Raw genomic sequence first — 27,367 nt, 5'->3', positions numbered from 1 at the left:
AACGACACACTTGCCTGTACGGTAATTTACCTTGACTCAGATCACGCGTTGTATAGATCGTTTGCTAATTTGTATCTTAAAATTCAACAAACTCCATTTCGCACACCGAATTTTTAACATTTATTCAGGTTTTTTCGTGTGTAAAATACATTTATTTGAAAATGTTAAAATTGATTTGAGATAGAAAAATACGATAAATGAATTATTATATTTTAACCCGTTTCTGTATGTTAGTCTGCTTCTATAGCTGCCGTATATTTGGTTGAAATATCTTCTGGAGTGACATAAGTTCAGATGCTTGAAATTTCTTAGAGTGGAAACTGATATGATACATAAGTTCGGAATTTCCTAGAGTGGAAAGATTCTAGGAGATAAATCAACTTGAGTTTAGAATAACTAATGCTCAAAAATGTACCTATGATAATATCTAATATTATTTTTTTCTTTTTTTTTTCTCAAACCAAGAATGGCTAGATGGTATATGACCTTTTTTCTCGGGGTTACAGATAACGAGACACCAGGCAACATCAATATTAACTCAATTCTGGGAGAAGAGACGCTGGTGTTTCTGAACCTATTCTACAGGAATTGGTCCCACGTTACGAGAATGTCTTGTTCAATGGATTGAAAGAAGAGATTAGAGTGTACGTAGTATATAAACCAGAGGTCAAAGTAGCCGTATAAGGAAACACTCTTAAAAAAGATGCAAGGTTTAAGGCCTGCAAGTGCAATTTGCGGCAGTAATCTCAGCCTTAGCTCATTTATCATCTGATTTTGCGAAAAAAGATGGGGAGGAAAAGATCAAGTATATAGAGACTACAAATGACGCATTACACTTGCGGTGTGACGTTTTTGATGATTAATCTGTTACAAGGAGAGAGCTCTTGGTGTTGAATTTGAATAAAGAAAGACATCTTGCAAAATACTACGATTTCCGGGTACTCGTTTGGCAAGGAGCTGGATACCACCATCGAAGCTGAAAAAAAGCTGGAGAAGTCGAGCGAATACTTGGATGTTAAGAAGAACAAGCCATCTATTCCTACCTTGGCTACAACTTCAAAACAGGGAAACTAGCGTCGCCCATCTGCCAGAAGAGAGCCGCGGGTGGGCTACAGATCCTAGACACGCACTCCGATGCTAGTGAATAAAGACGATATTTTCAATCAGTATTTTTTATCGATATTCATTTTTAGATATCAAATACGATATTTTTTCAAGTACCACTTATTATTTATTTCATGTATTTCACTTACTGTAATATTTAGTTCAACTCACGTGATTGTTAAATAGGCTTCACTCAAAAAATCGATGAAGAGATTTTTCTCTTCCAACACAATATTAGTCACAATATTACTCCCAGGCTTTAAAAGTCTCTATTTGACGTCTCGAATTAACGTGTCATATGCGATCACAAATTGAAATTGAGATTCGCTTCGGTATTAACTGAAAGATTTGTTTTGGTTATACAATAAGTTGTACCAGATTTAAAAAGTATGTGAGCCGGAGAGTACATTGAAAAGGAGATAACTTGATCAATAATTTCATCTTCATTACACTAACAACACTCAAATATTTATTTTTCAGATAATAAATAAAACTAAAAAAGTAGCTAGGTTTTTCATATCGAATATTTGTCCAGTAATCGCGCCACGAACAGCAAAAATATCGATAAAATAGAATATTGATACTTTTTACTTTTTTTTTATAAATATGTGGTCTAAATATCGTCTAATCATGCTCATAATATACATAAACACGTAAGATCTGAATGACATATGATTGTTGTGTTGTTATATACAAAAATACAGGTAAAAACAATAGGTCTAAATCTTAAAAATTTCTGGTTGATAAGTGGATGAAAGAAATAAAAATACTATTTCTGTGTTTTATTAAAATATATGGGTACTACAAACTAATCAACATTTCTTAATATCAAACTAATTTCAATAAATATCAAAAACATAATATTTAAAATATAAAACATCGTGATAATTTATCAAGATCTTTCGTACTTTTTTGGTTCCCGAAACTTGCGTTTTACGCTAATGATCATTACAAATTATTGATAATCTTAACTCCCGGAAAACTTCGCTTATCAGTTAATCCAACGTGGCTATTGGTTTCGTTTTCATCTTCGGTATAAGCCGCATAAGTTGTTGGTAAATAGTGACTGTGATAATAATTTTCGGCACCTAGTATAGCGTCTTTTAACCCTATAGTGCGCATTGTAGCCAATCTGATACACTATTCTTTTATATAATCTAATTTGAGTCTGACCCATATAAACTCGTTAATGCGCTTTGTAGCAGGTTAAATTATAATTAGATGGTAAGTGAAAAACATTTTTATGTTTGATTTATTCCTGGATTGATAATTTTTCATAAATTGCCTCATTTTTTTGGTTGTATCAGGTCTGCAATATAGCGTTTGTTGCATTATTGAAATGAACAATAAGAAGCTATTATTTGAACGTGAACTATAGGAATTTATAGCGAATTTTTGAAACGACGACTCAAATGTCAGCGAGACTGAAGCATGTTTGGAAAGTAGAATTCGAGAGCAAAATGTCAGATGTTTCAGATAATGATATTGTCAGTTTCTGCGCAGTGCAAGAATGTGGTATGGAAGAAGAGAAATCGAGTTATCGATGAGACTGCAAAAGCCTCCAAGGGAAACACCACCCTTTCCAAGACTATACTTGATTTGTCTACACCTTATACTTTTTTCGAACATTTTTTTATGACAAACTAATCCAGAAAATTGAAAAAAATCCAAGGAAACCTTCTGGCCTGACTGAAATCGATATGAACCAATACTTGGGAATTTACATATATATGTCTTTGATTTAAATGCCTAATTTATCGAAGTTATTGGTCTAATTCCTTGTATTATCCTCAAATAAAAAATATCATGAGCGAGAAACGATTCGAGTTTGTAAGAAAATAAATGCATTTCAATGACAATGCTAATTTGGATCAAAATAATATAGAACGAGATCGCCTACATAAATAACGCTCTGTCATTGACCACCTGATTAAAAAATTTCAACGCTTCTAAACCTAGACATATATGAAACAATTTATGCCTGCTAAGCCCCATCAATGAGGGTAAAAACTTTTTGTTCTATTTGGAGCTAGTGGATATTCATATTATTCGCCATTACCACCCTAATTGAAATTAATCGTAATCCACTGGCAATTACCTTTTTTTATGTATTATTGATATGACTCATATATTTTAATTGGTTTTGAATGCTTATTTTAGAAAAAATAATTCATTAAATTGAATACTGCATTTCCCAATATTGAAAAAAAAATTATTTTTCTCAAATAAACCAAAAAAAATTAATTGTAATTGCCAAAAAATTTGTGTTTTTCAATCTACGTATCATGAAAATTCAAGGAGATACATTATTCGTATTTCAAAGTTTGGATACTAAATGTGGCCCCTTTGAACTGCACCCTTTTCGAAACAAAGAGTTGAATTTAATTGATATGACGTTAAAGTCTTCGAAATTTCCTACCAAAAATACGAATAAGTGTTTAGCTTCAAAATTGAGTGAGTTACTGTCGAAAAACCAAATGCTCTTATTTTTGAAATTTTGAAGCACGAATATTGAAGCATTGGAAAAGTGGAGCGTACAATCGAGCAACAGCTGGCACGAACAAGAAGATGAAGAAGATATTATTAATGATGAAATATAATTATTCAAAATTGTTCTTTATATTATTTTCTAAATAAAAAATTTTATTGAAAATTATTTTTATTTTCCTATTATTTCCGTAAAAAAAATTTTGGCGATTGAAAATTACTGATGAAATATTCCGAATTTAATTCAATATAAATACACTTTTAATTAATTTTTAATTATAAAAGAATCGTCGAGATTATCTTTCAACTTTTCATATAATGAGGGGATAATTTGGAGGGGTTGCACGAGTCCGATTAATCATAAACTTGTTTAAGAATATCAACAGATCTACGAATAATTCATTTAAACTGTATTTTACTCCAATACATGCTAAAATCGGAGGTTTTTAAATTTTTACCATAAGAGGTAGTTTTCACCCATAAAAAATTAAAATCACCTTTCGTCAGAGGGTATATTTTGAATAAGGGGGTAAGTAGAGCTTAAATCTCATTCTCATTCGTTTTTTACCGCTGGTTCCTGGCCTATAAATAACTGGCATGAAATAATCGAAAATTATTCAAGTAGCCTCGATCTAATTATAAAATCTCCGCAAGCTACATGTAATATAATAATTGGACCAATTTTAACAGTAATAATTAATCACCTCTTCAAAATATTGAGATAATAAACAAATCGCAAGTGTGACTGTTTATATTTGATGTTTCGAATTTTCTGATTATTAATATTCAATTAGTTTCGTTATACTATACTGATAACGAGGAATATATCAAAACAACGAAAGTTTACCGATATTAAATATTCCATTTTATCCACATTTGTTCAATAATAATTATAAATAATTTGAATTTTGTTAGCGAGAGAGAATGTATTTTTGCAATTGACAAAATTATTTTACAAGGATAAATGTAAATTATTTTAGTTTTTATTGATTCAATTAATTTTCAATAGTTTTTTGCACCCAATATAAGAATTCTGTAGTTTGTTTTTTGATTTAACTAAGAAAATCGCTTCTCTCGTTATTAATCATTTCTTTCATTTCAACATATACTCGAGAATTTTTTTTTAACGCCACTACGGCACTACGACATTCATTTTCCTTTAAAAATATCCCCATATTTCGAAGAGTGTTGAATAAATTGATGATTTTTGAACGACGTAGATATTTAATCTCTTTCTAAAAATTATAATTTTCTGTATCCCCATAATAGATGTTTTCCTTCAAGTTTGAAAACAAGCAATTAAAGCTCAATAGAATAGGGCCACGTAGTAATTCGTTGTGTGTTCGATTTCTAGAGATAAGTGCGTCATGACCATGATAAGGATAGCCCTGACGAGGTGAAGTCTGGTTTTCGGTTACACCTTGAATCATCCTCCTCTCTGTGCACTTGTCTGCGATATGCGACTGTAAATAAACAAGAACAAATAAGTAACAAGACTTTCCTAAAAATTAGTTTGAAATAACTATGTAAACAATTTGCCCCTATGATAAAAACATATAAAAACAAACTTCAAACGAGTTCCGCTTTCGCCAAATTTTAGAGTTCCATTATAACCGAACAGGACCAGCTACACGATCCATGTCGTCGACTTGTTCGTAACGATATTTTATACATTTCCAAGGAGTTGTGTACAATTCCTAGGTATCATATATCTTTGATAAAATATAATATTGAAGAATAATTTGGGCATCATAACTACTTACCTGTGCTATAAGTTTGGGATTCCCAGCTATCTGTTCAAAGATTATTACAGATAAGTAACCGATGTTTGAAGAGTTAAAACGAAATGCTATGGAAACTAATGAGATACAATTATTCTTTTCATGTTCAACAAGTAGAATCATCCAGTATATTTTAGGAAGTGTATTCTCAGTACAGAAAATTATAGAATACTAAAGTAAACAGAAAAATAATATACATTTTATTTGTAGTAGATTCTCACTGCACTTAACTCTGCGGTTGATGGAGCGATAAGTGAAAAATTTATTTTTATTAAACATTTTTGTATATCGCTCTCAGCTTTAATTGTCTAGGGGCGGTGCTTGCGGTCGAAAATAATAAACTAATAATATGAGCCTCTGGCTATTATCAACAAAATTAGGGATTTCACGACATTCATCCAATCGATAATTTGTGAAACGTAGTTCAAGGATATTTTAAAATAAACGAGCATCTCACAATCTGCTTTATTTTGGTTTAAGTTGAAAGTATTTGTCGATAAGTCCATAATTTTCTCGAAGGATTTGAGAAGAACAATGTTTTGGTGTCTGTGTTGAATGATAACTTGTGTTTAATGTTTAATGTTTAAACATGCTCGAAGTCACTGATTGCTACCAGGTGAGTATAATTTTTTCTTACTATTTTATGGAGTTATCATAATACGAGACTGATGGAGCCATTGCAATGATTGGAAAAGGGAAGATAGTCAATTTTTGTAGTGCGATTACTTTATTACTTTAACTCTCAACAGCTATTTCTGCTATTTTAATTCTACTATTGAATGAAAGAATGCACCAATTTTGGCATAAGAAAGTGTAAAATTTCTACAATTATCTCATGGTGTGCTAGTTTTATGATTCTTTTTATAATTTTATCCTTCAAGATGAAAGAACAGTTGACAAGCAGCCGGTAACCTCACTATTCGAAATATCTGCCGTAAATTAAAATTTTCTCTCATCAAATTAATAACAGTTTCATTTTTTTTTATCAATTTCTTTTAGTAAAGAAGCGGCAAACTTCGAATAAAATATGTACCAAATTTCGATAGGAAAATTCGGAATATTGTAAAAAGAAAAGTTCGGAGTTTTCCACTAACATTAAGATAACTTAGTTATCTGAAATAGCAACTTCTATATATACTACAAAAGTAAGCAGAGAGAGACTTATCCGCCGCATAAGAACAGAGAAGATGAAACAGAAACTGTGAGCATCGCCTGAAAACTAGAATATGGTTTGTTTTAATGTCTATGTATATTTCATGTTAGATAAAACTATATTCATAGACATTATACGTATATTTACCAGTCTCGAACTTTGTGAGCTATCGCTGTTGCTCACGTGTGGAATTGTTCTCGCCTAGTAGAAGTCATTTACATCCCTTATAGTGTAGTTGTCTACTTTTTATTGCTATACCACATTACATGTTACAATATATGTAGGAGAATTTTTTCCTATCTTTTTCATCGAAAAGTTCACTTAACACGTAAACTGCCATGGGTGATCAACCTTATTTCCCATTTTGCTAACAAAATTAAATTCAATACGACCATGGGGGATCGATATTATCAGATATATCAAAAAATATTTCTGGCCACGCCGGATACCATGGATTTTGCGACATTTCAGTGCAAGTGATATGGGATGTTATTGAGTATATTTTATGCAATACGGGGGTATACTTGGTGTTGGAATTAGATGTTGTCACATATCTTTAAATGGAAAAATAATAGATCAATAATTAATTTTTGAAAGCACATTTGCTTAGAATGAATGCAACATCAAAATCAAAGAAACATTTCGAATATAAGCTTTGTTGATATCCAAAAGAACACATTTATCTAGAATATGCAACGTGAAAATCGAAGAAACATTTGAAACACAAGTTTTTTTTGGCATATATTACAGCAGTGAACCGCATGTGAGACTCATTTCTTAGATATCGAATAAAATTCATTAGACTTGTGGAAAGGATTGAGATATGCGAATATCTTCATGAATCGATTGGAATTTATTTTTAAAGGATCAAATTTTCGATACATTGCGCAATTAATTGAATCCTAGTGTATCGTAGTGAATAAAATTCATAATTTAATGCTGGCGTGTGGCTGTGTACCCGCTACAATATAATATTCTATTCTAAAAGAAATGAAAAAGATTTAACCTGAAATTTCACAATGGTGTTCTACAAAACAGATGATAATCTCAAATTTAAGCTTATGTCTAGTAAATAAGAGGAATTAATATACTTAAGAAAGCATGATTGTCTTGTAGAATGATGAATTTGTCTTATTTTTCAAATAAATATGGAGCACGTTGATACAGGTAAACTTCTAAATTTTAAAAGTGACAAATGAAGTAATCTTTATATGTTTATATTTTTGGTTGCTCTTCAAAAACAAGTGGAATCTTGAAATTTATAATTTACCACGCTCAAAATTATCTGAAATTAGTTATCACTCTTATTTTCAATTATAAAATTGCGTATAGCAAGTTGAAGAAAATATAGATTGATGAAGTATATTCAGAAGCGAATGCAGTTAATATTGATTGGCAATTATTTTCCATTCAAGTGGAAACTGGGAAGTCGTTTAGCGCACAAAACTGTTTTGAAGTTGCTTCCTTTCAATGGATCATGAAAAAAGGAACTTTAATTGGAAACTATTCGAACGGTTCGATTGCCTCTACTTTGATTGTAGAGTGGGAAGCTGGTGTTTTAAGATTCAATTTTATTACTGTTATTAAATCAAACACGAGAGCTTGACTAAAAAGCCTCTACAGTAAATGAATTGTTAGTTTCTGCGACCTTTTTGTCAGAATCTCACAGAAATATATCCCATAGAATGATTTGTGAATAATTCCCTTATTTTAATAGATGGACACAGATGATGGTGAACGTTATTTACTACTTCAAATATTGCTAATAAAATCGTGTAATAGCTAATGAAGTAGCTATTTAAACTATACAAATTTCTCCTTTGATGTCACAAAAAAAATTGAGTACACCATTATATCCTATATACAAAAATTAAGTTAAAAACAATGCACTTCATCTGAGGAACTTGCTTCGCAAGAAGAAAGACCAGTTTTCTGGCCAATAAAGCCATGACTACAGAATTTTTGAGATGCCATCAATTACATTTTGATTGATTATTTAGAAGAATGAAAAACGATAACAGACTAATTTTATCAATTTTCTGACACATTTTGAGAACAAACTTAAAAAAAACGATCACATTCTTTCAAAAAGAGATTTGAAGCATCACGATAATGCACTTGCGTCGGCCTTGTTGCAAAAATATTAGCCAAACTGTATTTCGATTTAATGGCATGGGATTTATGACAAATAAGTTTCTTTCAATTTTCCTTACGTTGATAGAGTCAGAAGAATCTACAAAATATTAGGTCCGTTTTTTTTGAGTAAAGCCTAATAGAATTAGGTGGATATTTAGGTATATATATATAAGAGGTAATATAGTTTTACTACGCTCTCCCACAAAAAAAGAAAACAAGGTGTGGCTAAATTCCATTTTTGAGAATTATCAATTAATGCTACAAAAAATTGGTTAAGTTGACAGATATTGGGTAGACGATACAAATTCCACTTTGCTTCATTTCATTTCATGCAACACATAGGAGAGTTGTTTGAAAATTTTGCGATCTCAATATTAAGATTTCAGCACTTATTAATATAAGATGGGAAATATATTTGCGGACTACAATTTCAGCATTTTTGGATGCTCTGTTTGTTTTCTGGGTAATTGTGGAGATTTTTCAGAAAGTAAAAAAAAATGAGCATTGCGATGTCAGTGAAAATTGTTCAAAGGCAATAAGCCTACTCGAATGAATCGAGGATTAAGCACTGTGTACTACGACAACCAGCGATATCTTCGAAAAAGTTTACCGAATTGGTTGTTTGCTCACCTAGGGCCAATAGGGCATTCGAATGAACATTTTCCATGCTTTCTTGACAACAGCAAAATAAGTCTAATTTGATGAAACCTGGATCTACCACTATATTTCTGAAATTAAAATACAGTCAAGAGAATGGTCTCAAAAGGCCCTTTCAGTAAGCAGAGATGAGGGATGAAGAGTTATTGATATACTTACTAGATATTGTCTTGTGAACTATACTCTGAAGAAAATTGGGAAAGTTCTCGACAGCTTGTGTCGTTTCTGTGAGGTACACGATAAATCAATCAATTAATCTAACACCAGATTTGCATTTGATAGTTTTTGCTTCGAAGACTGATTGATAAAAATGTCTGATTCAATCACTGCACACTTAGTTTTCTATCCGATTTTTGTTAATTAAAGGATTTTGACCGTAATTGCCAAAAAAACACCCCATAGATGTCTTTTATTACGTGGGCAGTGATAAGAGCTTACAATATACTATCCAGATCAGCACAGCATTCAAACTTCATCGGTTGAGGGATATTTAGTCCAAAAATCACTACTAAATTGTTTTAATTTTTTCTCCCCAACACTTCGAAACACACTTCAAAAAATGATTATCATCTTCAAGACTTTGAACTTTTCTTGCTTATATTTTGATATTCAAGCTCAGCTCGTGAAATTTCGTCCCTTGGAATTCCAAAGTTGTATTTGATTATGTAATTCGATTATGAACAGTTTCACTCGTCGATTGTGAGTGGAATAAAATAGTATTTTCGCTATATCGATAAATTGTTAAAAAAGTTGTTGGTTAGAAGAAAGTAAGATTCATTAAATTCTACTGGTATTATTGAATCTCTTTGATAATCGATGTACTTTTCAGTATCATTCCCCTGTGTATAATCAAAGATTATTTCATTTTCAACATCACACCACATACCTCACCAATGAGAAACCCAAAAGGAGCGGGTATCACAGTAACATGAAAATTAAGCATTTTGTGATGTAATATTCTACAAACAAAAGGTACTGCAGCTTGAAATCCTCCTCCTTCTTCTTTCTCTCAATTCTTGTTGCAGAAATCGGGATGGAATCTGGTGATTGACGTTGATAACATTATTTTCAGTTACAATAGGCTCACGTCGAAGATATTGATATTTTTCGATTGGAAAAAAACATATCTTAACTTTTTATCTACGTAAGAAAAAATATTTTTACTAGGAGTCGGGAGAATGGAATTATGTGTTTTTCATATAAAACAATATCATTATCTACGTTGGAATTTCTGGAACCGTTGGTGATATTCATACTGAACACCAAGTTGTCATCTTCATAGACTGATGGTAGTTTTATCGAAATGTAACTCAAAATGTAATTGTAACAAAGTAGCATCTTGCTGACTTGAAAATGTGAAATATTGCAAACGGTTTATTATAAAATTTAATATAGTACTCTGAAACATTTTTGATACTCTCATTGTCTTTTTTTAAAATATTCACAAACAAGCTTTCTAAGAACCTCACTGAATAGAGAAATCAATTAATTGAGCTCAATAATTATGGAGAATAAATCCTTGTTTTTCATGTTTTCACTTATTTACATTTGCAGTTGAGATAAATAGTCTAATTATATTCTGCTTAATTTTTTCTAATTCTCTCATTTTTTAAGTATTTACTTATAACCTTATCGGTATAATACTGTGTAATAATACATGTTTTATTTGATTTGTCTGCTTTTAAGACTTTTAGATGTTTGTTTTTTGGTTGTATTTAGTGTTTGTTATTTTCTATTTTTGTATTCAAAGTATATAAAATACTATATCTGACAATTGAGTAGTGAAACTGATGCTGTGAAAATTTTCCATTATTAAATTATTCAGTGACAACAAGATCACCTCCAAGTAATTACATTTCTCACTACTATATGAAGATGGGCCAAAAAGGAAGTGGCCTGACCTAGAGATGGCGGTAGTTTCTTGAAAAATGTCACTGTATGGAAAAGTACGCAATGTATAGAGCATATGTTTCAAGTTTGAAGACGTCACGTTGTTTAGTATTTGTTTGGTAGACATCAATACTGAACGTTTTCAGTACATTTGTAAATAAAGAAAAAATTGTACATCGTTATGTGACACCATACTTATATTTGGAAGACCGTAATCCCACCAATATAAAAGCTGAAATAGATTCTTCTCTGGATGAGAGCCTACTGCCCAACAGTAGGTAAGTAAGTAAGTGGTACTGGAAGATCGTCGACTAAGTGCGTGAGCTAGCAGACATAGGACGCATTTTAAAAAGTTTGGTATATTTCATATCAACTAAAAATCACATTGGCGTTGGAGCTGAAGATTCCCTGCGGATTCCCTGTAACTTGAGAAACTTATCAATCAGTCAAATAGACGAAACAGTACTCTTATTTTTGCTCCTATTTCATTCACCTATGCTATAATATATTTTTCTCTCTATTCAATTTCTCTATTCATTAGAAAATGATAGAAATCGCACACACGCACTCAAATGAAACCCCAAAGAAACACTTCAACCCGAACTTCTACTTTTATCTGATTGTTTCAAGTATTTCCATAGATAAATGTATATTATTTTGCTATTTCATGGTTTACTGATGTTGCTGAATCTTTATATAGATTAGTTTTCAATCTAGAGCATCAATATTTACGCGAGCTCATAAAATATTGTTTTCACAGTATCATATTGTTACAAACTCGTCCATGACATGGACCGTGAAGCCGGTTCTGCCCGGTTATGGTGGAACTCTAAAATTTGGCGGATGCGGAGGAGTCTTTGATAAGCTTTTTTATAAACGGCGGCGAGATATTTACATTATTTTTTAAGATCTAATTTCTAGGAGACTTCATTTATTTATTTTCCATTGTTCATTGTTCATTTTGATTGTTCAACAACGAGAGATAGTTTATAATAAAAAGTCATAATGAAGGGACCGAAATAGAATAGTCACCGGTGACTTTAAATAAATTATATGAGTTAGTTGAATATTACTGAATAATTAATTACTGTATAAGTTGGTTAAGTCTATTGTTAGTATTTAAATAAATTATGTGGGTAAAAATCAGTGTGTATAAATTTACCCTACCGTTTGAAAACAGTTCAAATAAATTAGGAAATAAGAAAAACATTACAAATTATCAATTAGTTATAATCATCATTTCTTGGATTCAAGCAAATATTTTGACATTTTTTACAGATTTTGCATATATTCATTTTGATTCGTTACACTATTATTGTTTATTTCAAGATTTCGAAAACCAATCGTATATTATGCAAATATTATAAATAGAATGTTGGAGGTAGTGATAAAATGGAAATTTATATTTTCTCAAGCAATCCATTAGTAAATACGATAAATTCACTCTTATCTCTTAATAAATGTTAAACATGAAAATATTATAGATAAATACCTATATTTAACACGGCCATTTAGTATCGTTTAATTGTACGTAATAAAAAGGTAAATTACAATATTCAATATTTACTCCCAAATATTGCAGACTCATCTCTCATAAAGTGTTTGCTGGCTACAACAGAATGTTATTCTCGAAGTACTAATTATAAAATTGGCAATAAAATGGTGATAAATGATTTAGTACCAAGGAACAATAGTAGTAATATATTAAAATGTTTTGACGATCTAACTGCAAGTGATTGTGGGCTATGGAATTAAAATACATCTTCAGTTGGTAAGTAATACTTTCAAGATATATAATATTTATTAACATTTAATGTAATTTTCTTAATTAACAATGATTATTTAATATGGTACCAACACTTAAGTTCTGAGATAGAAAAAAAAAACAAATATCTCTTATTGGTCGTAACTATGACTATAACGTTTTTTCCATTGAGATCAATACACTTACTGCATGTGGATGTTGAGACAGGTGAATTATAGAAAAAATTTAAACAATAAACTTAAAAGTGAGGCAACGGCGCACCATATTATTACAGAAAAACATTTGATAACAAGTCCTAATTTTGTGTCTAAGTAGTTAAAGTTTTGACAGTTTCAATAGAGCCCATGAAAGAGCTAGAAAACCAACAGTCATGCTTAGCTCACATATTGACATTGATCAGCAGAATCTTCATAAATAAAATGTCGCTTGAACAATTGTACTAAATTTTTTATGTTCAGAAAGCCATTCAATCAACTGTGCATAAATTCCATACAATATACTCATTAAATCACACAATAGCATATGTCCAATAATATGTAATGAAAAAAATATCAGCGCTGTGAACGATTATATGGAAGAGAATCAATATTTATCGATACATTCGTTTAGAATGTACTTTATCATGAGCAGTTGCATTTATTAATGTTCAAATGTCGAATATTGATCTTCCGAATGAAAAATTTGCTGGTTAAAAACTGATACTTCGTGTTTTATTTTTTCATAATTTTCTATTCTATTCTATTGAATTTAAAAAACCCAGAATTCTACAAACAGTTACATAATGCTTATTATTGGATTTTTCCATCCACTCTATATGAAAGGATATTATTTGCATTTCCTATTTATTCTAATTATAAGGACCAGATATTCAATTATCTATTCGACATGTTTATAGATCAAATAATCTATTGATAAAATCAACATTAATTCTTTTATAGATAAGTAAATCCTTTTATATTTTTGTCGAGATTGATGGTTCAATTTATTAATAAATTTACCGAAATTTGAGTATTATCCTAACCCTGAAAATATCATTTATCTTAAAACGATATTTTGTCAACTGATCAATGTTTGGATGTACGAATAATTCGACAAGTATTTTATATCTATGCCGAACTCGACACTTCAAAATGAAATTTATGCTATACATTACCCCATATAATGACTGAAAATCAGTTTATTTATTGGAATTCACTCAATCAATTTTTCATTTTCAACGAAGTGGAAAATGTCTGAACAAAGATTTATGAAAATGTCGCCTCTAAATTAGTAAGTTACAAACAGTGCACAGGACACTTAAAAAAATTCGACAAAACTTTTATCAAATTTTCTTTTGTAATAGTAATATTAAAAGTACAACTGTCTTGCCTCGGTTCGCGTACATTTGAAGAATGTTAATATAAACTAATTAATGAACGCGGGGTGCTAAGTGATATTTTGAAAAAATTGAAATATGTTCATAACTTAAAATCATCTTCATTTTCTCTTCCAGTTATCTGTATCTCATAATCCAACTCGTTTTCGTAACTGCAAGAACAGCGAAATACAATAACAATTGTAGAATATTATTGGATGAGTTGAAGTGTTTTGGAAACATTGTAGATTTTGGTGGAAATGCCAAATATATCAAGCAACTCAAATTATTTGATATGACGTCGAATACATTGGATTTTGATTTTATTTTAGAGAAATATCCCCACCTCGAATATTTATTTATCGAAAATGGTGAAATTTCAACGATTTCACCTCCCAAAAAAAATAACTCTATAAAGGTAAGATACAAAACAAAAAATTGTAATTTGATAATAATTTTAAAGTCAGTTGACATTCGGGCAAGAGAAATATTTTATGTTGATATACAATTTTCTGACTCATCTTAAAATTTTGCCTAAAACCGTTAATAAATACAACTTCTAGTATCGGTTAATTAGAAAAACTCTAATTAATTTCTAATTTAATTTCAGATTACAAATAGAAATTTTCTGTTTAAAATTATATACTTTACAATAGGTTTGTTCCAACCTATTACAAAACCGCACTTGGTACGGTGAACAATTTCCGGGACCGTTTTTTTTAATACTTGGTTGACCTCACAATTTATTTTTGATCTGCGGGAACATGAAGAAATCGTTGAGTCCCAAACAAAAATTGTACGGGGAATGACCCATCAATTCGATTTTGAACTGTTTTGCGAGAGCTTGTGCATTATTGTGGCGGAGAATGATTCGACTTCTACGATTGGTTTCCTTCATTTTAGCAACACTTCTGGTGAACAAATGTTGGAGTACCATTCATACAGACTGTTTTACGTTGTCCAATGGAATGTTGGTGACATTTCCAGTTATAAGAAAAACAGGTTACCATTTGCTTTGAAATATTTCGTGTTAGAACAACTCGCTTTGAAAGATCCCTAAGGTCGATTGTTGTTTAGTTGCGGCTTCATATGCATTGATCCATGATTCTTCTGTCACGATCTTATAGACGTCTTTTGAAGCACCAAGATTGAATTTTTTCTTAAATTTCACGTTTCTGCCGTTAACCTTAAAATTTTTTATTTTCTTTGTACTTGTGTACTGCTTTTTGCTTTGGTGATATTTTTGTGTTTTTGTTTGTAATTCGGTATTTATGGATGGTATTATGGAAAATGACACAGTTTTTTTTATTGGGAGCATCAGGCAAAATCACGTGACAAACGCATACGGATGTGATTGACTCTTTTCTATTCCTACGAGAGTTGGTACTAACGGCAAACGGGAAAAGCTAAAATTCGTTTATGTTGAAAGTCACCAACAGCAAACAGCGACGTCAAACGACAACTATGAATGGTCTTATGCATTTCAATGTTCAGTTATAGAAGTCGCTATTGAGTGAAGCTGAAGTTCATTTTCATGAAAATTAAATGGACTTAGTAATACCTTAAAATGTTGACGATTGATGTATAGAGTTGATGAATGATTTTGAAAGCAGTAAGAATGTCCACACCGTATGTTATTACTATGTTCATTCACTTGCTAATAAGTTGTACATATAATTGTATATAAATCATTTTTCGATAATTTCGATAATCATATGGTACGTTAGCATACACGACAATCAATTTTATCTTTTCTATCACTAACGTCAGCTAATTATTGGATAATATTTCCTACGACCATCTTTCCCTCACATTTCTGCTAACACTATACTTTGTTATCTTTTATTGAAATCATTCCTAAAGACCATTTCTATGCAGATTTTAAAAAATTTTTATTTTCCAGGGCGTTTTTTATGATTTTTTAAAAAAGTACTTACTCATTTTGTTGCGGTGAACAGAGTATGTCTTCGCTTTAAAAAATCAATTGAATCAGTATATATAAATCTTATATTGTATGTATGGTAATTATGTTTCAGGTATTGGTACTGAGAAATCTTGGAATAGAACGAATATCACAAGATTTCGTATTGTTTTTTCCATATCTAGAAGTTCTAAATCTGGAGCAAAACTTATTGTCGGAGCTTAGTAATGAATTTCATACCGGCAACTTAAATGAATTATATATAGAAAGTAAGTTTATTCTCCAATAATCAGCCTTTTTGTAAGTAAACTGAGAAATAAACCTTATACTAACTTTCATAGTTGATATCAATATCATTATTACATGTATTTTGTAACCTATTACAGTTTCTAGTAAGTTTCGTAATAGATTTGTTAAAAGTTGAAAATCAAATTTGCAAAACTGGAGGTGACTCATTTGAAAGTTGCACAAAATCATTCACCCCAAAAGTAGAGTATTAGTTACATCAATAAAATTTGACATTAATTAAGAAGATATAATTCTTTTCACAAGATGTACGAGTATATAGAAGATCTTTTATATACAAAAGTCATTCAATACACTTGGAAAACATTTTGAGAAAATACTACCATCGGAAGTGAATGAAACACGGATGAGTTTCATGAGCTTTTATTCAATAAATAAGGAAAAAAGAAGCTAATTCAATACATACAATAGTTGGAAGTTGATTTTAGTTAGATGTCAGGGTTTTGTAGACTTTGAGTAACTTATTCATTATAAAATCCACAATTCACATTAAAATCGATTACTCGATATTTGGATTTCAATAAATCAAATTAAGTTACTTTGCACAAAAAATATGAGGAAACTTAAATAATTAGAGACATTAGGAGGAGTAATAAAATAAATGTATCACAAAACATGCTAAAAGTGAAGATTTCTGAAGTAGGTTTGTTGCCAATATTACCTCCTCCTTGGAAGAAAATTCACGACCTTTTATACTTTTTTTAGTTGAAGAAAGAGATGATAATCGATCAGAGCCAAATCTGGTGAATAAGGGGGTGTAGAAATTCAAATCGGAAATCACGATTTTTTGCATGGCAACATGAGATTTGTGTGCAGGGGTGTTGTCCTGTAAAAACAAAACACTTTTGGATAGCTCTCCGCGTCTTTTCTCTTTAATTTTTTCCCGTAGAGTGGTCAGTAATTTCGAATAGTAATATCCAGTTATTGTTCTACCCTTATCCAAAAAATAAATCATGATTCCTCCGTGGCAATCCCAAAAAACTGAAGCAAGAACTTTTCCAGCATATTTTTGGACACGAAACTTGTTGATTGTTGTTGTTTCTGGATCGTTCAAATATACCCAAGTCTCCTCCATAGTAACAATTCGGTTTAAGAAGTCTACATCGTTTTCAAATCGAGCACAGATCGAACGCGATGCTTCTACCCTTGCACGCTTTTGTTCAACATTCAAACTCGAAGGAAAATATTAAAGAAATAATAAATTCCAAAATTTATTTCTGATAAAATTTATTGATTTTGATTGTGTAATCTCAAATGAATATTTTTCAGACAATCACTGGAACTGTTCAAAAGACGTAAAATGGGCACTTCACTTGAACACAACTGGTGTAGCCCGTGACCTTATCAAAACAACATGTAAAGATAAATTGTATAGTAAAAAAAGTGTTTTGTTAATAGCTCAATTCAAAAAGGTAAGCAATTCTCATAGAGTAGAAATAAACATTTCACATAATAACAAACACATTATTTAAACCTTCTTGTAGTTTATCTAAAATATTTGCGATCCAGATCCAGATCCAGAAACGTTTCGTTTCGTTTCTAGTTAAATCAACCGATTCATCTCAAGAGCTTTAGGTCTCATGATCTGTCTTTTCTGTCATTTATTATTATTTTCGGTATCATCAATACCGATAGTTGATTTCTGATCAATTACGAAACCAGATAGATATGTTCTATTTTGCCTATATATAAAACTAATTTTCTCAGGTACACTAATTTCCAGTATCTTGTTGGTTTCGACGATATTGGATCATCACTTCATCAATTTTTTATTCCGATGCATTTTTCGCGTACGATTGCAATGGTAATAAATTCTAGAGTTAGATGAACCGAAATTTCATTCTTTTTCCCAGTATTTGCATTTCTACTGATTGGATTTTTGTGAAACTTTACAAGGAACGAAAGCCCTCAATCCAAATGTTTTTAAATGTATCCGTTTTTTCGATGACGTCTCATATACACAACAAAAAATTTCCAATTCACATAATGCTTACTCATTAATAATAATAGAATGGAGAGCTGGATAAAGTTTTTGGACTTAAATTCGTTGTCATGACTACGAGAGATGACTGAAAAGTTCCACACCTAACAAAGAAACAAGAATCTTAAATAAACTAGCCGCCTTTCTCATCAAAATTAGCGCTAACATATGAAATAACGTCACGTTTAATGAAAATCTCTTTCCTAATAGTGAAAAGTAAAGGTTATAAAACAGATGAAGTCGCTGAGGGCCAAATATGGAGCAAACAGAGGGTAATTAACCAATACGAAGAGAAAATCTTGAATTTTATCCGTGTATATCACCAAAATGTGAGAAGGTCCGCTAACCTGATGAAAAAGCACCAGAAATGATGCGTAATACTTTCCTCCTTTTATTTTCGTAAAAATTTTCGATGGGGTCAATATCGTGACTATCCCAAAAACAGTCGCCATACCTTTTCCCATCGATGAAGCCATCTTTGCCTTTTTCGGAGCAGTCCACTGTCTCAATTGTTTGTAGTGATGGGTTCAGGTTTCATCTATAGAAAACTTATTCCAATACTAACTTTTTTAATGGTAAACGTTCTCAGAACGTGTTGTTATACGAGTGCGGCTTTGGTTGTTCACAGATACTTGAAAATTGGTAACAAAATGTAATTAAATCGCAAACATTTTCGTCTGATGATTTTCTAAGACCTTCGGCATGGATTAAGCCAATAACAGTGTGCCGATCAAATCGCTTTGACTATTGGTTATATAAATTCAATCGTGGTTGAACTTCGATACAGGATGAATACAATGTCGTCCAAAATCAGCTGTTGTGCCATAAAACATCGATGCTGTGCGGAAACTGATATAGAAAAATCTTCATGTGACTTACCGTAAGGTTGAGGAATACTTGGACATTAGTTCCACTCGCATATAGTCATTATTGCAGGATTATTTGGCTGTAAAAAAGATTTGTTGGCGTTGGATACCGCATAATTTGACAATCGCTCAAATAAAAGCTCTTGTCGATTGGTGCAAAGAAATGCTGAAAAAAGGCAATCGCAGTGGTTCAAAACACGCCTATGAGATTGTGACAATCGACTGTACAGTTTGGCAAATACAGGAGTGAATATCGAGAAACGTACGAGAGGCACGAAGTTAAAATGAGAAAGTATTCGGTTGACAAGGATGACAAAGCGCTTAGTGAATTAGTACGGTAAAAAATTAAAGTACTAAATTCTGTACCCCAAAATAAAATATATATTCTATCTCAATATCCAGTAAAAACAATTAAAGTAGGTGCCCACGTAGTGCTCTTCACTATCTTACAAGCTATTTCACATACATTCATTCATTCATTCAAAGTGTCTAGGCTTGTTTTTCAAGACAATTCAACAAAAATTGTTCGCGCGGGAAGCAAATGTTCGCCTGTTTCATTTGTTCCAATTATTTGCTATAAGTTTTCGAAAAAATCAGGGAAACCAGACGCAGAAGCCGAATCATCAGTTCAAACGAAAACGTTTTTGAACAGTCAAAACATCGATTTTATGGGTCACTTGCCGTCCATGAATATTTAAAAACCATAAAACCATATTTAATTATAAATATTTGTTTCTATTTGTATATTCCAGACTTAAGTAGCAACTTCCATTGATAAGTGCTGACATCTTCAGGTTGAGGTACGAAAATTTTCAGACAACCCTCATATTGGAACCTCATTGGCTGACAAAAAATTCATTCTAATTCTTTATCCTTTTTTTACATTTTCAAAAATGACTTTTTACTTTTCTTTTCTATACCTTAAACTTGATGTTTGTGGTTATTTACTTTCGTTTATATCACACTCTTCAATAATCACTACCTCCGAATCAGATTCATTTTAATAATGGTATCTAGAAGTAGTTGCTCTCCCTTGCACATTTTTTCTCGAATTTCATATTAAGATCTAATCTTCACACAATTTTTCAATTAGAAGTACACAAATCGCAATCAAAACACCAAAGCAGCAGTGAGGATTGTAAAATTTTCAAATGAATTGGTTTCGAATAAATCGAATAAATATCGCCCTGATACTGACTGACCAAACACCGTTACCAATGCTGATAAATCTTTAAAAGATTCGGAAAGTTTTTGTAGAAAATCCATTCGACAAATTGCAATACATCATAATGCTAGTGTAGTATTCGTTACTAACAACGAAGAATACGTTCGATCCTTCGAAAGAAACACTAGCACAAAAATTAATTAAGATGATCATGACCACAGATTTTAATTTTGTAAAACGATATGGCAAAAATAAATGTAGATCCTTATTTTACAAGTAAAATAGTATTTTTCTATTTCCCGTTGATCTTAAATGATACAGGTAAATGATACAATTGTAATTAATGGAGTATTACCAATTATAGATAGAAGGTACATAAAAGACAAACTCCTTTAAAAAATGTTTTTTGAAAGATATCATTGAATCATTCTATGAATTAGATATTATATTCTGGTGATATTTTGACGCCTTGGTATGTTTGTAAATTATATATACAAGGTGCACTATTTCGAAAAATATGTTCATACGAGTAAGTTATTTGCATTTATATAGTGAATACAGAGTGGTCACTTGTATTGGCTGTAGTTATCATCTTTTCCAAAGATATATCGTTCTTTTTATTGCAGGATATGGAAAAAACTTGTACACCAACATGTATGTGCTCTTTAGAGAGAATATTTATTGATCCAAACTCTAACATTCAGTACCCGATTATTATGGTGAATTGTTCTGGAAGAAATTTTAGCGATTTACCTGTGCAGCTGCCTGCTTATACAAGAATACTCCATCTAGAAAACAATAATATTGATAATATAAAGAGTCTAACAACAAATCCTTATTACGGACATGTGTGGGATTTGTATATGGACAATAACAGCATTGAGAGTATATCTTATTTGGAGGGATCGTACTGGATCTCTCATTTTAGGATATTTTCTATAAGAGGGAATAAATTGAGGGAGGTAAGAAAATTTTAATAGTGACACCTATACAAAAAACGCGTGTATTTTTCCAAAAATTCATCTACTTAGAGGTTGGGAAGAAACTTTTTGTCGAACTAATGCGAAATAATCTCCAGTTATCAAAATATTGAAATTTCTTATCTATAGGTAGAGGCAATATATTTTCGGTGGTAATGTAAATCGAATTCATTGATTAAAGTACATTGCAGCAAACTACAGTTATGTTTACGATTCGATATTTTCATTCGTAAACAGTGGAGATGATGAGTCTACGTGGACTGACGATTTGTTAAATGTTTACCGAATTTTATACGTGGGTAAACATTAGTTTTCATTTCTTAATTTGGTATGAGTTCCTCGCATAACTGTCTTCTGCAATTGATATTGAAAGAACTATACTGATATAAGAGGAGAAATAAAATGGTTTGCAGCGGCACCAACTAAATCGGTCACTTACTTATGAGGTCCAAGTTAACGTTAGAATTGAAAATTTACTGTTTTACGAAGGTCACTGTATAATTGAAAATTTAGTATCGAGAATTTGGACAAAGAATTAAGTAGAAATAAATTGATGCTATAAATCTTATTCTAAAAAGGACAGTATATTTTTTAGAGGATAAATTCATCAAACCAATCGTTTTTCATGTTAAGACCGATAAGAGTAGTAAACAAATCTAAATCATAGCTTTACATCCTCGGAATCGAACTAAATCGTTCTAGTGAAGTACTTTGTTCAATTGTTTGACAATAACATTTTGATATTTATTATATCTATTAACAATTAGTACAATTTGTTGTTCAGTTTTGCCAGATTCTCACTAGAAAAACAGTTATAATCTAGCTGGCAATGACTTTGTTCCAATTCACTAGAAATTTACCTCACACTGCGTGAATGCAATTAATAGTAAATACTTGCAAGCTCACGTTGATCCCAGTACCAGAAATGAGTACAATGAGGACAGTACCAACTCATTCTTAATAGTCTTGCAAAAGCATTGTCGATTGCTTGGTGTACTTGGATAACAATCATTTGTTAAAATATTATGTAGTATTTATCAATATACAATCAAGTTTGTGAATAGAAGTTCTTTCAGTAACTTCATATTATAATTTATTTTAGTTTTTGGTTTCAGCTGCCTTCTTATGCTTTGGATAATGCTTTAATGAAAAATCCAAATATGCCTTCGGGAGTAACATTGTTCCTTGGCGGAAATCCATGGAAATGTGATTGCGCGTTCACACCTGTCTTTCAGGTATGTATTATCATTAATACTTTGACCACCAAACGAAACTAGTTTCATGGCCATCAATTTATGATACGTGCCAGTCATGTGTGTTTCGGACAATGCAAAAACGATTTCACTTAAACAACTATAGTCCCTGGCCAAATTATTAGATGCATTATACCATTTAATTATTTTAAATTGCATTTTTTATTTTTATATTTATCTGACCAATTAATTTAACATAAATAAAACAACATTAATTCAGAAAATCAAATGTTTATTAAATTTTACAGAAAAGTGAAAATAATATAAGTAAAAGTCAATATTTAGTTGAGCCACTTTAGCCGCTATCAAAGCTTTGATTCTGCGCGGCATGCTGTTTCCTGTATTGCAGGATGATGATTCCACACATGAAAAATCTTTTCTAGAAGCTGAGTTTTGTTGGTAGTCACAACCTTAGCTACTTATCTTTTCATTAGCTCCCAAACATTTTCAATCGGATTCATATCGGGATTATTACCCATATTCAACAGAGGGATATTATGATAGATCGAGCAGTGTGGCAGGGAGCTCCATCTTACATGAAAGTGAATGCTTCTCCATTTGGAAACCATTCATACAGTGTCTAATAATTTGGCCAGGGACTGTATAGTAAGAGTATGAGGGTATTAGACATATTAGTTTAAATGGATAAAATATAAGGATATATCTTGGAATGCTTATGTTTTCAAGTACACAGATTACGACTTTAAATACGAAACTACTCAATGAGCTCTAGTTTCTTTGATTTTTACGTTTGCAGTCATCATTCGTTATTTGCACGTTATTTTCACGTATACCAACATCAGTAGATCTCCACTTTTGGAAATATAGATAATTTGCCAGGTATAAATACTCTGTTTTATTTAGTGAAACTCAAATCGTCGGTGTTGCAGGTTTTCTGCGGTTTCCCTGTAACCAGTTGAATCGGTTGACAAGCCAAGTGGCCGACGATAGGGAATATTCCAGCCGCAATTGTATCCATCCTCCGCATTCTGCGAAGAAACATTTGTTAGTTTGTCAGGCATTTATTCCTCCTTCGTTCTCTTTTTTACGTTTCATAATGTTCTGGAGACCATCATTCTGTATATTTCCTACATCGGGGCCAAACCCAACATTCCCTCACATGTCCTCATTGTATCCACAAAGAACACAATGTACCTCTTTCTCCTTCTCTCTCTTGTGAACCTTGATTTTATTATCAGTTTTTTGACTTTCCATAGATGAATTCCTGACGGAGAAAGTGCAGGACAAGGAATATCAGGAACTTTCTTGTGGAGCCTAATAATCATTTCCATGATGGCTAGTTTCTAGTTTCTTGTAGAGATATCCAGACAAAAAGTCCAGAAAACTCCTATTTCACACAATGAAAACCCCGAGAGAATTATACAAATTATTAGCTGTTCGAGTTTTGTCTGAATCTATTTTAATATCCCAATTGACGCCATTGGTTTTCAAGATCAGAACTTGGCTCAAGATAACTCTTCATTTTCCATCAAATTCCCAAAAATGACATGGAAGTGTAAATGATTTTGAGCAGATAGTGAATTGGTTATTTGGGTTTCTGTTAATTATTTAGATTTAGACAAATTTTTCTATTCTATCTCACTTTCACATTTAGCATTAAAAAATGAACTTATTTGCAATTTTTTTAGGAACTTGTTCTGCAAAAATATTCCATACAAATACGTGATTTAGAAGATGTAAAATGCTCATATATCAGAGGAGATGAGAATTCATTGAAGCCTGTAAGTTTATCAAAGTATACTACAAGTATAAAATACTCTTTATTACTATTGTGTAATTTTCTTGTATTAATTTTTTCTTAAATGCCCATAATACAAATAAAATATCTATATTTACACGTATGGTGTTGTTTTGATTGAAGTTGTACTTTATGGAAATTAACTATGATGAAATTTATTTTTACATTTCTCATTCATCCAACAGTTAGTTATGTAGATTTAAATTAATATCAAACTTATTGAAAATCACTAGCCTTCCCAAACTCCAATTTTCAACAAACGTAGTCGTGTCTGTGAAGCCATGTTACAGCATACATACACACATCGCTAAAATTTTTGGGCCCCCTTATGTTTGTCAAATTAAGACACTATTATTAAAAATCAAGAAGCGTATAATATATTATTTAATCTAGTACTATATCTATAATTGTCTGACATAAAATTTGACTGAAATATAAAATGAAATACAAACAAAATATACACCGAAGCAATAAATCTGTTAATGGTATCCATTGAGTTAATGTTCTGTTCTTTTTGGGCCGCGAGTGTGAGTTCCTACAGGGTCATAGGAGATTATTTCTGTTTTATATTGCTTGTCCCAGCAAATCCCACATGTGCTTAGTAGGGCTCATGTCAGTAATCAGTAATCATTTAATATTTTAAAATGTGTAACGCATTTTGTACTCTTCTCCTGGAATGGTACCTAGCAGTGTCGTTCATAAAATTAGATTTGCATTTTGGAGAGAATTAATGTTGGGGACGAAAACATTTCAGTTCCTTGTTGGTATGGAACGACTTCTTTGCCAAAAGGTCTTCTCCCTCGAAACTATGTGTCTTCGACAGTAACAATACGTTATTCGAAAATAAGTTCGGGTATCTAAGACTGATATGGATTGATTTCGACATACATAACTAGATGCACACCGATCTTCTCTTGCAATAGTTACCCTGCAAAACATTGGAGTTATATTGTCGGGCATAATTGCGAATAAGTAATAAAACACACCCTAAATCGATATTAACCACTTTTCAAGCTTTGGTATCAATAATTTTTTTCGCAAACATTTTTAGTTAGGTAACAACAGTCAAATGAATGAAGAATGAATTTACAACAAAGAGGACAGTGGTCTACTCTTGAGTTTTCTTAAATTACCGCTTCTGAACTGTATACAATAAACCGCTTATAACATAATGAGGATAGAAGAGGAATTTATAATTTTATTGCATCGAATTACGAGATTTATGCCAAAAGTCTTGATCTATCTTCGTATCAAAACTTTCAAGCACCTTCTGTGTGGAATGGATATTACCAGTATATTTTCACGTATTTGGTGAATTGCACATCTACCTACTGGAACTATTATTTCGTGAATGACATGTTTTTTCAACGTATCTGTTTCTATAAAAAATGGATATAAAGAATTAACATAAAGTTTTGAAAGAAATATTGAAAAAAGTAACTATATTATCAACAGTGATGAATTATTGATGTCACGGTAATTATCAAAAAAAAAAATAGAAAAACATAGCTACAGTTTTCTAGTTGAAGCATTCTAAATCACCCGGATTACTTTGCACAGTCAGAACAGCCTCAGCTTTAAACAAGTGGTGATTGGTTGTATCACTACGACAATGCACCAGCTTTTTTATCGAACCTGGTGTGGAACTTGTACAACTTAGCCAGCCTACCTACAGATTCAACTTAGCCTCCTGCGACTGTTAACTCTTTCCTGCTGAAAAGACACGGTATCGACAAGAAACAGAAAAAATGAATGGGCTGAAAGTAAACTTATTACCAGAATTTTTTTAGGAAATAGAAGCACTGCAGATAACATTTCATTCGATCAAATAATGTCTACCTCCAAGAAAATCATATATCGGATCATAAAGAATAACAACAATGCGAAAATATGAAGGTAGACCCGATATTTTTGCAACAAAATCCTATATTTATTTGATCCACTGATCATAATATTTATTAGGTATACGGTTGCGTGAACGTATCTAAGTTATTTTATATATCTGTATTTATAATTTTTCATAAAAGTAATTGAACTTATTGTATTTTATTCTTTTTAGATTAACAATTTATCAAGAAGTTCAGTATGTATAGCATCGACAGACTTCTCCCTACAGGAAGGTTTGGATTTATTAAATGCCGTCCTAGCTAGTCTAATTATATTTATATTGGGAAAGCTTGCATATGATTATTATCACTTCAAGAAATCCGGCAAACTTCCTTGGATAGTCTCGAAGATACCTTAGTTGAGTGTGATTTAGTATTTAAAAAACTGCCGCAAATGGCGAATTAAGAATCTTTGTCTTCCAATAAACTTTTTTCTCTGTCCATTATGTTTTTTTTTATATTTATAATTATCACATATGATTATTATTAATAACGACATATTGAGTGAATATTTTCTGCAAGATGCATAACTTTCTGATTGTGTTGCTGTTGAGCCTCCCTCAAAGCACCGAACATTGAGATGTATGAAATAATCATAACTAAAAACCAAATACTAGTCTCTAAATACTAGATTATATTCACATACCAACCAAATACAAAGAGAATTGTCTATTTTTCATCAAAAAGTCTCTTTTATAAATATATAAATGCATAAGTTCAGGCATTGCAAGCAATTCAGTATAATACATAATGAAAGTAGATGCGCAGAATAAATGGAATTACAGGAATCACAAAGTATTTTCCAGCACATGGCGAGAAAGTATGGTGGCAGTTAACGTCATCTCTACCATTTAAAATCTAAAACAATTTCCATGACATTTGCTGTTGTGTTGTCTTCGTATAAGATCCAGCATGTCTACAAG

At 31.4% G+C, this 27,367-nt stretch overlaps 1 protein-coding gene across 3 annotated transcripts; it reads left to right on the top strand.

Annotated features, from left to right (window-relative positions):
• Nucleotides 1-5,761: 5,761 nt before the first annotated feature.
• On the top strand, nt 5,762-26,890 carry LOC130449615 (protein singed wings 2). Of its 3 annotated transcripts, none has more exons than XM_056787556.1 (9): nt 5,762-5,988; nt 12,791-12,979; nt 14,466-14,745; nt 16,364-16,517; nt 17,824-17,966; nt 21,193-21,528; nt 22,662-22,781; nt 24,449-24,541; nt 26,618-26,888. In XM_056787556.1, exons 2-9 carry the CDS (start codon nt 12,954-12,956, stop codon nt 26,801-26,803), a joined length of 1,338 nt encoding a protein of 445 aa, XP_056643534.1. In that variant the 5' UTR covers nt 5,762-5,988; nt 12,791-12,953; the 3' UTR covers nt 26,804-26,888. The 3 variants fall into 3 exon arrangements, with proteins under 3 accessions (XP_056643534.1, XP_056643532.1, XP_056643531.1); XM_056787554.1 differs by lacking the exon at nt 5,762-5,988 and adding an exon at nt 12,582-12,735 and having other exon boundaries at nt 26,618-26,890; XM_056787553.1 differs by lacking the exon at nt 5,762-5,988 and having other exon boundaries at nt 12,606-12,979; nt 26,618-26,890.
• Nucleotides 26,891-27,367: the final 477 nt, after the last annotated feature.

The sequence above is a fragment of the Diorhabda sublineata genome, chromosome 10, assembly GCF_026230105.1.
Source record: "Diorhabda sublineata isolate icDioSubl1.1 chromosome 10, icDioSubl1.1, whole genome shotgun sequence".
In the NCBI taxonomy this organism is placed as follows: Eukaryota; Metazoa; Arthropoda; class Insecta; order Coleoptera; family Chrysomelidae; genus Diorhabda; species Diorhabda sublineata.
Note: the sequence above shows the minus strand (reverse complement) of the source record. Positions and strands in the feature narration are given on the sequence as shown.

Excerpts from the sequence above, each read along its gene's own strand:
- LOC130449615 (XM_056787554.1), top strand. The coding sequence starts at position 12,954 with ATGGAATTAAAATACATCTTCAGTTG. Across the intron at positions 17,967-21,192 it reads TAATAGCTCAATTCAAAAAG|GATATGGAAAAAACTTGTAC; the intron begins GTAAGCAATTCT and ends TTTTTATTGCAG. Across the intron at positions 22,782-24,448 it reads CGTTCACACCTGTCTTTCAG|GAACTTGTTCTGCAAAAATA; the intron begins GTATGTATTATC and ends CAATTTTTTTAG.